At 37.0% G+C, this 12894-nt stretch overlaps 1 protein-coding gene across 1 annotated transcript in view; it reads right to left on the reverse strand.

Annotated features, from left to right (window-relative positions):
- LOC128643347 (dnaJ homolog subfamily C member 11-like) overlaps window positions 1-12894 on the reverse strand; it is a gene marked incomplete at its 3' end in the record, with an annotated part of 52877 nt that overhangs the window by 19548 nt on the left and 20435 nt on the right. The window contains exon 2 of the mRNA XM_053696277.1: window positions 12027-12216. Within this exon, the coding sequence (XP_053552252.1) occupies window positions 12027-12152 (126 nt within the window). The remainder of the gene's footprint in view (window positions 1-12026; window positions 12217-12894) is intronic.

Genomic DNA, 12894 nt, shown 5'->3' on the forward strand with positions numbered 1-12894 from the left:
TTAAAGTTGTTTTACTACACACAATTAAATATTTTATGGGGAATTTCATTTTGCATTTGATGTACTTTTCAATATATATAAAATGTGATTCCAGGTCTCAGATTTCCAGTCAAGTATAAACAACAATGGAAATTTGACGACAAAAAAAAAAAAAAGAGAACTAGAATCTAAGCTTTCCGTAACTATAACTCATATCCAAATATGTATTTTCATGTAAAATCACACTAAGGACCTTAAAAGCTTTCCTGTTTATTGCTCTGAATAGCAGTTAAAATAAACTGAGTTAGACAAATAAAAAACCTCAGATACATATTCATACTGTCACGCTAATAAAACCAGACAGCTTCTAAATAAATGCGTTGTAAACCGCCAGGAACTTAATATTCATCTGGAAGTATTTTGTGTCTGTTTGTCTTATTGCAATTAAAACGAGATGAATATTTTCTTGGATCATGTAATAACCATTTCTAGATTTTCTTTAGTGATTTTTATATATTTTTTTTAATCACAAAGGACCGCAGATGGTTTGTTATCACGATGCACAAACTGATTTGCGCCGGACCATCATTAAAGGATAATTGCATTGACTCTATTTTTTACGGGTAAGAATTATTTATTTGCTTCGCTATCTATAACTTAGTCTTGTTGTAGAATATGAATTAAATATTCGTTAGCAGTACACCTAATGCTGGAGAGATTGAAATGTTCTTCCAGCTATAAAGTCTACACGTTCCTTATTTTAATTGAAATTTTAACTGTATGAGTAAACCAGCTGGAAAAGAAATTAAATATCACTTAAAGTTAGATGCAAGACAGAATGATATTTAAGAATATGTTTACACTCAGTAGATCATTGTATAGCCCATCTGCACAACCCCCAAAGAAAACCTGAACGACCAGTTTCTCTACTGGAGCAGAGGAATCTGGGTAACTATATGCAAATGAGCTACAGATTAATAAACCAGTCTCAATTTAAATTATGGTGAGTAAAAAAACATACTTTTCTTTCTACACATTCATGTTAAACTTGGACATCCCAATGCTAGTACAAGGTTTATCTTGGCAGCTTTAAGGCATAGCAGGAGTGGCAGCATAAGAAATAACACGTACACAGCTGTTTTGGCCTTATTTGTCCTCATCGGCAGATAATGGATTCCTGAATGCTACTTTGTGAAACCTGGTCTAGGGAGATTAATAAACCTCCATTTAAATTATGGTGAGAGAAGAAAAAAAAGAGTTAATTTTAAGTAAAGTAACACTCAATAGATCATTGTATATGTCATCGGCACACCCTCACTGAAAACCTGAACTACCAATTTTTATACTGGCATCGAGGAATCTGGGAAAGGATATTTAAATGAGCTATACAATGCCCCGCCTCTTTTGCTTAACGTATCCATTTTAAACATATTTCTTCTTGATAGTACAATGTTAAAGGAACAGGAACATTATACACTAGATTTTTCTTTGCATAAATGTTTTGTAGATGATCCATTTATATAGCCCATCTGGGTGTGTTTTTGTAAAAAGGTATAGTTTTGCTAATTTTTAAAATAACATTGTGCTGATTTTCAGATTCCTAACCAAGCCCCAAAGTTTTAGATATATACTGATGTATACAGAGTTCTGACTGCTTCAGTTTGTATAATGGGTCTTTTCATATGCAGTGGAGGGGGAATGGGGAAGGTTCTGCTATCAGCTCCTTTTAGAGGGTGTCCCAGGCTTATCTCATTAACAGTGTTAAATTGGGAGCTTCTAATTAAGTTTTTAAAAGGTTTTATACTGGATTTTTAGATCAGCGTCTGTGCATATTATTCTTTATAGTAGTGTCTATTACATGCAGTTAAATGAAAATTGGTGTATACTGCCCCTTTAAGCCTGACAGCTTTACGACATAACAGGGATTGAAGTATGCAACTAAGGAAATCACATGTGGAAAGCGGTTTGGGCCTTATTAGGCTTATTGACACATGATAGATTCCTGAATGCTGCTTATTGAGATTAAAATATTCTTGCTTTTAATTACAGTGAGTAAAAAAGATGCGGAAAAAAAACCCTTCCTTACATAAATCATAGTGGAAGAGATTTTGTTCTACATCTCTTTTACTCATCATAATTAAAATTTAGACTAGAATAAGTTTACAGACAACCCCATCTGCAAGAGGCAGATCTCGTCTGCTAAAACCTAAGGTTTTGAAAACGCATTTCTGAGCGATTTTATTGCAGGATGATCCGAGTGATATTCAGTGTTTATGATCGCACTTATAAATGAAAAGAAAAAAAAAAGCCTTTTTTCTTTCATCTTTGTTCTATACTGTACTAAACAGAGGATGAGTAATGTTATAAGCCGGGTACTGGAGCTTATCTGTCAGTGGCAAATTCACCCATAAAAAGAGGAAATTGAAAAACTTATTTAGCAATGAAACAATGCACATTGAAACTTATTTTTTGATAAAAGCTTACAAGAATTGTTTTACATTAGTATTTTTAATGTAGCGTATTCTTATATTTATGGTTATGCAAAACTATGCATCAGCCAGAGTAGCCCAACAGGAATAATAAAATCTACATTTATTAAAGAGTATAATTGAACTGCATAAAGCATTCATATAACTGTTATAGCGATTCAGATTTTAATTATAATCAGTCTCAAAAAAAAATCATATTAAGTGGAATGGAACCAGCTTTTAAAGACAAAATTCAGCATGGAAGAAAGTCTTTGATAGCTATACTTACCTTATATATACGTTTGTCTGTTTTACATCTGGCTAAAACACAGTTCCTTTACTTAAAGGGACATTCCAGACAAAATTGGAATCCACATGGATACATTTCAGATTTGAATAGAAGCATTTTTGTAATATACACGTATTAGCAAAAATGCTTCTAATAAAAGCTATAGCTGTTTCAAATGTGTATCTAAGTATGCACTGTGCACCAGCATTTTAAACACAGCACTTTCTCAGAGAGCCTAAGGAAGGCCCTTGTACCAAATAATAATGACTCGGTTTTTTAATTGCTGACCTGATACAAGCCCTATTGGAGTTCTAAGCAGCTGCAGCACTTAAAATGCTGGTGCACTGAGAATATCTAGTTATGCTTCACATACACGTGCATAGAAAAATGTTAACACTAAAACAGGGATAACTTTTAATAGAAGCATTTTTGCCAATACATGTATATTGTAAATATGATTCTATTCAAAGATGTAATTCATCTATGTGCATTTACATTTTCATCGGAATGTCCCTTTAAAGGGGCATAAAACCCCAATTTTATCATTCATATAGAGCAAGCAACTTGTCGATTTACTTCTTTTATCTAATTTGCTTTGTTTTATTGGTATTCTTTGTAGAAAATTATACCTATGTAGGATAGTAAATATACATTACAGCATTTTTTTTTAAAACTACCCTGGTGGCTTATTCGTTTACATTTTGGTACATTCATCTTGAGAAAAAAAATAATCAAGAAACTAAACAAAATAACCCCCAACAAATACTACTACCTACAGGAAATAACTTAAATATTACTAAGTCAACAAAGGGGGAAAAAACTGTGTATTCCGGGCAGCCAAGGGATAATCTCATTGCTTTGTGTGTTACTGGCATACAGAGGGTAATATCAATGTTCTGACTTTGTAACTGGAAGCCAGTAGGGTGCTCTGGGTGTTATTGCTAGTAACCAGGGGACATAATCAGTGCTCTGTGTGTGTTACTGACATCCATTGGAGATACATTATAGCAGGGGTCTTTAAACTTTTTCCCCCAAGACCCAGTGCAATGTTACCACATACCTTTGTGACCCTATTTTTATGCAACTTTATTCCTGATTGAAGTCAAACTTGAAAGTGTTGTAAAAGGTAATAACAAATACACCCCACACATACTCCTACAACACACACTCACTACACATTCACTACACACTCTCATACAACACACACACTCACTACACACTCTCTCATACAACACACACACTCACTACAGACTCTCTCATACAACACACACACTCACTACACACTCTCTCATACAACACACACACTCACTACACACTCTCTCATACAACACACACACACACTCACTACACACTCTCTCATACAACACATGCACTCACTACACACTCTCTCATACAACACACACACTCACTACACACTCTCTCATACAACACACACACTCACTACACACTCTCATACAACACACACCACATACTCTCATACAACACACACACTCACTACACACTCTCATACAACACACACTCACTACACACTCTCTCATACAAGACACACACACTCTCTCATAAAACACACAAACTCACTACACACTCATACAACTCCCACACTCACTCACTACACACTCTCTCATAAAATACACTCTCTCATAAAATACACACACTCACTATACACTCTCATACAACACACACACTCACTACACACACTCTCATACAACCCACACACTCACTATATACACTGTCATTCAACACACACTCTCATAACACACAAACACTCTCTTATTCAGCACACACACACACCACACGCACTCTCAAATAACACAGACTTTCTCTCATACAACACACACACATTCTCATAAAAAACAGACACACTCTCCTACAACACACACTCTCCTACAACACATAAACAAGTCATGACCCAATAAACATGGTGTTGCGACCCAATATTGGACCCCGAACCGAGGCTTGAAGAACCCTGCATTATAGGAGGAGTCCAGGCGTAGAGAAAACAAACAGGGTTTGAGGTGAAGGTTTAGGGAGTCACCACTGTGTGTATAAATGGGCCTTTGTTATTTTGCAACCCAGCAATGTCTGTGTGTTAAAATATGTTTTTCAATACATAGTAACTGGACACAAAACATTTGTAACTGCTGTGAAAGATTTTCTCAATGGAACACTTAAAGGAACATTGTACTCAAAATAATTATATCATCCAAATAAATAAAACCGAATTTAAACGGACAGTCAAGTCCAAAAAACACTTTCATTATTCAGCGAGGGCATGTAATTTTAAACAACTTCCCAATTTACTTTTATCACCAATTTTGCTTTGTTCTCTTGGTATTCTTAGTTGAAAGCTAAACCTAGGAGGTTCATATGCTAATTTCTTAGACCTCTAATCTAAATGCATTTTGACAGTTTTTCACCACTGGAGGGCATTAGTTCATGTGTGTTATATAGATAACATTGAGCTCATGCACGTGAATTTACCGAGGAGTGAGCACTAATTGGCTAAAATGCAAGTCTGTCAAAAGAACTGAAATAAGGGGGCAGTCTGCAGAGGATTAGATACAAGGTAATTACAGAGTTAAAACGTGTATTAATATAACTGTGTTGGTTATGCAAAACTGGGGAATGGGTAATAAAGGGATTATCTATCTTTTAAAACAACATAAATTCTGGTGTTGACTGTCCTGTATCAGTTGAGTACTTACAACTTATAAAGCCTGATAAGTACAAACGGCTGCTGCAACTGTTAGCCAAACAAAGAAAATACATATCGGCCAATGAGGACACGAAAGTCAAAATGAAACTTTCATAGTTGTAAAAGAGCGTGCAAATGTAAGAGACATTTCAATCTACTTCTATTATCAAACAGATTTCTTTTTTTTTTATATCCTTTAGTGAAGAGCATACATAGATAGGCACAGGAGCACTAATACACTACTGGGAGCTAGCTAGTGATTGGTGGATACACACACGTTCCTCTTGCCTATTGGCTCACCAGATGTGTTCAACAAGCACCCAGAGCTGACTTTAACTATGTATTTAACCTCTTTACAGTGGTTATTCACATAGTAATATGCAATAATAAAATACTCTAACCCATTATCCTGTTTACAGGATCTTCTTTTTATACATTTATGTCCACTTAATGGGGCATTAAACGGCTGAGTACAACTACAGTAGCGGTAATTACTCACTATGATATTGTTTTTCCTCCTGGCCTGCAGCTGTCTTCACAGTCATTCTATTATTTTAACCCCTTACAATTATCAGTTTAGGGAAGCTCTGTATCTTCACACTGGGCGCCGCCATCTTGGAGCTTATATTTGTTATGCAAGTTTTAAACTGTGCAAAAAAAACTCTGAAAAAATGTAACAATTCTGCTCTCTATTTAGTGAGCTAAACTGTAGTGTAAGGTACAGCTGTCAAACAGCCGGCTGCTCCTGTCACAGGATGCAACAATACTGGGCTACAAGATGGTTGCTTCCGTCACAGGATGCAACAATACTGAGCTACAAGATGGTTGCTTCCGTCACAGGATGCAACAATACTGAGCTACAAGATGGCTGCTTCTGTCACAGGATGCAACAATACTGAGCTACAAGATGGCTACTCCTGTCACAGGATGCAACAATACTGAGCTACAAGATGGCTGCTCCTGTCACAGGATGCAACAATACTGAGCTACAAGATGGCTACTCCTGTCACAGGATGCAACAATACTGAGCTACAAGATGGCTGCTTCTGTCACAAGATGCAACAATACTGAGCTACAAGATGGCTGCTCCTGTCACAGGATGCAACAATACTGAGCTACAAGATGGTTGTTTCCGTCACAGGATGCAACAATACTGAGCTACAAGATGGCTGCTTCTGTCACAGGATGTAACAATACTGAGCTACAAGATGGCTGCTCCTGTCACAGGATGCAACAATACTGAGCTACAAGATGGCTGCTTCTGTCACAAGATGCAACAATACGTGAGCTACAAGATGGCTGCTCCTGTCACAGGATGCAACAATACTGAGCTACAAGATGGCTGCTTCTGTCACAGGATCCAACAATACAAGTGCTACAAGATGGCAGCTTCTGTCACAGGATGCAGCAATACGTGAGCTACAAGATGGCTGCTTCTGTCACAAGATGCAACAATACTGAGCTAAAAGATGGCTGCTCCTGTCACAGGATGCAACAATACTGAGCTACAAGATGGCAGCTTCTGTAACATGATGCAGCAATACGTGAGCTACAAGATGGCTGCTTCTGTCACAAGATGCAACAATATTGAGCTACAAGATGGCTGCTCCTGTCACAAGATGCCACAATACTGAGCTACAAGATGGCTGCTCCTGTCACGGGATGCAACAATACTGAGGTACAAGACGGCTGCTTCTGTTACAGAATGCAACAATACTGAGCTACAAGATGGCTACATCTGTCACAAGATGCAACAATGCTGAGCTACAAGATGGCTGCTTCTGTCACAAGATGCAACAAAAAAGTATCCAAGATGCTTCTTTCATCTCTTAAGGACTGCGAGTCCCACCTTGATGATTGACATATGCCACAGTTGTGATATTGTCTGTCTGAAAATTTATGAATGAGTCGCTCTTTAAAAGAGGCCAAGCCTGAAGAGCCCTGAAAATAGCACGGAGTTGTAAAATATTGATTGGTAACCTCGGCTCTTGAGGATTCCAAACTCCTTGTGCTGTCAGAGACCCCCAAACAGCTCCCCAACCTGTGAGACTTGCATCTGTTGAAATCACAGTCCAGGAAGGACGAACAAAAGAGGCCCCTTGAATAATCCGACGATGGTCTAACCACCAAGTCAGAGAGAGTTGAAGAGGTCTTGAAAACGGAAAAAAGGTCTATGAAAACGAGCAAAGGGGATACGGTCCGATGCTGCAGTCATGAGACCTAAAACTTCCATGCACATAGCCACTGAAGGGAATGATCGAAACTGAAGGTTTCGACAGGCAGAAAACCAATTTAATTTGTCTCTTGTCTGTTAAAGACAGAGTCATGGACACTGAATCTATCTGGAAACCTAAAAAGGTGACCCTTGTCTGAGGAATCAAGAAACTCTTTGGTAAATTGATCCTCCAACCATGTCTTTGAAGAAACAACACAAGTTGATTTGTGTGAGATTCTGCTAAATGAATAGATTGAGCCAGTACCAAGATATAGTTCAAATAAGGAAATACCACAATACCCTGCTCTCTGATTACAGATAGAAGGGCACCTAGAACCTTCTAAGAAATTCTTGGAGCTGTCGCTAGGCTAAATGGAAGAGCCCCAAATTGGTAATGCTTGTCTAGAAAAGAGACTCTCAGAAACCGATAGTGGTCTGGATGAATCAGAATGTGAAGATATACATCCTGTAAGTCTATTGAGGATATGTAATGACCTTGCTAAACAAAAGGCAGAATAGTCCTTTATAGTCACCATCTTGAAAGTTGGGACCCTTACAAATTGATTAAAAAACTTCAGATCCAGCACTGGTCTGAATGAATTTTCCTTCTTCGGGACAATGAATAGATTTGAATACCCCTGAAAGCTCCAGATCTGAAACACACCTCAGAAAGGCCTAAGCTTTCACAGGATTTGATGGAATGTGAGAGAAAAAAAATCTCCTCACAGGTCTTATTCTGAAACCTATTCAATAGCCCTGAGAAACAATATTCTGAATCCAAGGATTCTGAATGGAACCTGCCCAAATGTCTTGAACAAATTTCAATCTGCCCCCCACCAGTAGAACTGGATTGAGGGCCGCATGTTCATCCAGTCATGGGGGCTGGCTTTGGCTTCTAATAAGGCTTTGATTTATTCCAACTCGAAGATGGCGTCCAATTGGAGCCAGAGTCCTTAGAGGAAGGAGTGTTTTTTTGTTCTCTATTCTGATGAAAGGAACAAAACCGATTATAAGCTTTAGATTTACCCTTAGACTCTTTATCTTGGGGCAAAAAAACTCCCTTCCCTCCAGTAATAGTGGAAATAATAGAATCCAATTGGGAACCAAATAAATTATTACCCTGGAATGATAGAGATAGCAACCTAGATTTAGATACCATGTCAGCATTCCATGATTTGAGCCATAAAGCTCTTCTAGTTAAAATAGCCAAAGACATAGATTTGACATCAATCTTGATGATATCAAAAATAGCATCACAGATAAAATTATTAGCATGTTGAAGCAAACGAACAATGCTATGGAATACAGAATCTTTTTCCCGTTGTGCTAAGCTGACCAACCAAAAAGTTGATGCAGACGCAACATCAGCCATAGAAATGGGAGGTCTGAGACTATAGCCAGAATGTAAATAAGCTTTCCTTAGATAAGATTCAATTTTCCTATCTAAAGGATCCTTAAAAGAAGTAGTATCTTCCATAGGAATAGTAGTACGTTTAGCTAGAGTAGACATAGCCCCATCAACCTTAGGGACTTTTTCCCAAAACGCTAATTTAGCCACTGGCAAAGGATACAACTTTTAAACCTTTAAGTAACAAAAGAAGTACCAAGTTTCAAACATTCCTTAGCAATCACATCAGAAGTAGAATCAGGAACAGGAAAAACCTCAGGAGTAAACACAGGAGGTTTATAGACAGAATTTAAACATTTACTGGATTTATTATCAAGAGGACAATGCTATGGAATACAGAATCTTTTTCCCGTTGTGCTAAGCTGACCAACCAAAAAGTTGATGCAGACGCAACATCAGCCATAGAAATGGGAGGTCTGAGACTATAGCCAGAATGTAAATAAGCTTTCCTTAGATAAGATTCAATTTTCCTATCTAAAGGATCCTTAAAAGAAGTAGTATCTTCCATAGGAATAGTAGTACGTTTAGCTAGAGTAGACATAGCCCCATCAACCTTAGGGACTTTTTCCCAAAACGCTAATTTAGCCACTGGTAAAGGATACAACTTTTAAACCTTTAAGTAACAAAAGAAGTACCAAGTTTCAAACATTCCTTAGCAATCACATCAGAAGTAGAATCAGGAACAGGAAAAACCTCAGGAGTAAACACAGGAGGTTTATAGACAGAATTTAAACATTTACTGGATTTATTATCAAGAGGACCAGACTCCTCAATATCCAAAGTTATCAACACTTCTTTTAACAAGGAACTAATATACTCAATCTTAAAAATATAAGATGATTTATCAGTGTCAATGTCTGAAGTAGGATCTTCTGAGTCCGAGAGATCCTTATCAGAGGTGGATATATCAGTATGTTGTCGGTCATTACAAATTTCATGAGTAGTATGAGAAGTTTTAAAAGACCTTTACGTTTATTTGAAGGCGGAATAGCAGACATAACCTTCTGTATTGCATCAGCAATATAATATTTCATATCAACAGGGATATCATGTACTTTAGATGTTGAAGGAACAGATACTGTACTAGCACTAATAGAAACCTTTTCTGCATGCAAAAGCTTATCATGACAACTGTTACATACTACAGCTGGAGATATAATCTCCACTAGTTTACAACAGATACACTTAGCTTTAGTAGAACTGTGTTCAGGCAGCATGGTTCCTACAGCAGCTTCTGAGACAGGATCAGATTGGGACATCTTGTAAAATGTAAAAGAAAAAATAACATTTAAACAGAAATAGCTTATTTCCACATATAGCAGTTTCAGGAATGTGAAAAAATGCAAGTGCTAAAATTGACAAAAAAGCAAATAGCATAGCCCTCTGAGCATAAAGGCGGCAAGGAGCATATAGGAAGTGAGGTAAAATAAACTATTTTTTTTGGCGCCAAGTATGATGCACGACGCAAAAGAAAGTTGAAATTTTTTGGGCGCCAACAAACATCCGGAAATGACTCAACTCGCGTCATAAACACAATTTTGTGGAAAACAACCTGGCTTTAATTAAGACGCAGGAAATGACGAATGTGCGTCATTATAGACGCATATTCTCGCCAACAAAAATTCTCGCAACAAAAATGACACAATAAATAACAGCATTTTGCGTCCTCGTGAGCCAAATTGCCCGCAAGTTTTTCAAAAGAAAAAACAAGTCAAACTGAAAAAAAAGACTATACCCCAGATAAGACAAACTTCCTAAAACATGATTCCCATAATGAAACTGCCAAACTGAAAAGGGAAATACACATAGACCTGACTCATGGCAAATATAAGTAAATACATATATTTAGAACTTTATATTAATACATAAAGCGCCAAACCATAGCTGAGAGTGTCTTAAATAATGATACATACTTACCGAAAGACACCCATCCACATATAGCAGATAGCCAAACCAGTACTGAAAACTAGCAGCAGAGGTAATGGTATATAAGAGTACATTGTCAATCTGAAAAGGGAGGTAGGAGATGAATCCTTACGACCGATAACAGAGAACCCTTGAAAAGATTTCCCGCAAGGGAAACCATAAAAAATCAATAGACGATACTCTCTTCACATCCCTCTGACAAACACTGTACTCTGAGAGGAATTGGGCTTCATAATGCTTAGAAGCGCTTATCATAGAAGAAGTCATAAAAATCAAGCACAAACTTACTTCACCACCTCCATAGGAGGCAAAGTTTGTAAAACTGAATTGTGGGTGTGGTGAGGGGTGCATTTATAGGCATTTTGAGGTTTGGGAAACTTTGCCCCTCCTGGTAGGATTGTATATCCCATACGTCACTAGTTCATGGAATTGAAAAAAATAAGCTAAAAAAAGAACGCAAAAATCCTTAGTTGGGGTGAATGCTCTGTTTATGGATGTCTCTATTCTGAACATATAGATGCACTTAAAGGGACATGAAACCCAAAATTTTCTTTCATGTTTCAGATAGAGAATACAATTTTAAACAACTTTCCAATTTACTTCTATTATTTAATTTACTTCCTTCTCTTGTTATCCATTGCTGAAAGGTTTATCTAGGTAAGCTCAGAAGCAGCAAAGAACCTAGGTTCTAGCTGCTGATTGGTGGCTGCAGATATAGATACATATGGTTATTGGCTCACCCATGTGTTCAGTTAGAAACCAGTGGTGCATTGCTACTCCTTCAACAAATGATACCAAGAGAATGAAACAAATTAGATAATAGAAGTAAATTAGAAAGTTGTTTTAAATTGTATTCTCTATCTGAATCATGAAAGAAAATGTTTGGGATTCATGTCCCTTTAAAAAAATGCTTTTGCACCCTTATTCCCTTCATAAAGATATTAAACCAAATATCTGTTCTGCTACACTGCTGCAATCGATGCAAAGCTATTCATTTGTAAATCTAAGCACAATTGAATTATAAAGTTTTCTTATGGCGTCTTCACCTGCATCGCCATTGTGAAGTGGCTAGTTTTCGTATCTCGAACAATACTGGTGTTCATTGCCGATTGGATCCCCCATCGCCACTGAATATAACCCATTGTGTTCTTGTCTAGATGTCTGGCAACCATAGTCGTGAGTCCAGGGCGGATGCCTCGAGACGAAAATTGTAAGACACAGTTTGTAGTAAAGAAACTAAAAGAAAACACAAACACAACAAATTGTCAGACACATTGCTACAGGGTTAAGATATTCTTTCTTTTCAGTGCATCACGATGTGGTCTAGAAGGTGGCAGCAGAAAGCAAGGCTTACAAGAATTCTGTTGCAAAAAACAGCTTTGCATTTTTAAGATACTAGAGAATTTATACAAATTGAAGCCGTAGGCAGTGAATGTAATGGTGTTGTGAAACATATGGCTATATGCAGGTTATTTTCAACATAAACTGTTCTCTCCTTCCATGCGGAAATGTATTATCTCAGAACGAGCTGGGATTTAGATATTTTGAACTACAAAGCAATAACAGAAACCGGTGATAATACAACACAAAAATAGATAGTAACCTTGTTTCATATAGTTAATAATTATTAGGATCTGCAAATAAATAAACTATTTTTCAAAGTATGAAATTGGATGGCTAAAGGCAGCTCTTAAAGGGAATATAAACATTGCTTGTATTTGGGTGAAATGTGTCATTTGCCCCATGTTCCCTAGAGAGTCTAAAGAGCAAAACAATCTCACCAAATTCTAATTCTGTTAATACTGGAGGTAATTGAAGGTAAATTCAATTATTTTTTTTAAAATCTGTAATATACAGAAATCATTTAAGGAACATTGTTTTTCCAATGATTTGTTATGCAAGAAGCAAAGTCTT

The sequence above is a fragment of the Bombina bombina genome, unplaced genomic scaffold (assembly GCF_027579735.1).
Source record: "Bombina bombina isolate aBomBom1 unplaced genomic scaffold, aBomBom1.pri scaffold_1325, whole genome shotgun sequence".
Lineage (NCBI taxonomy): Eukaryota > Metazoa > Chordata > Amphibia > Anura > Bombinatoridae > Bombina > Bombina bombina.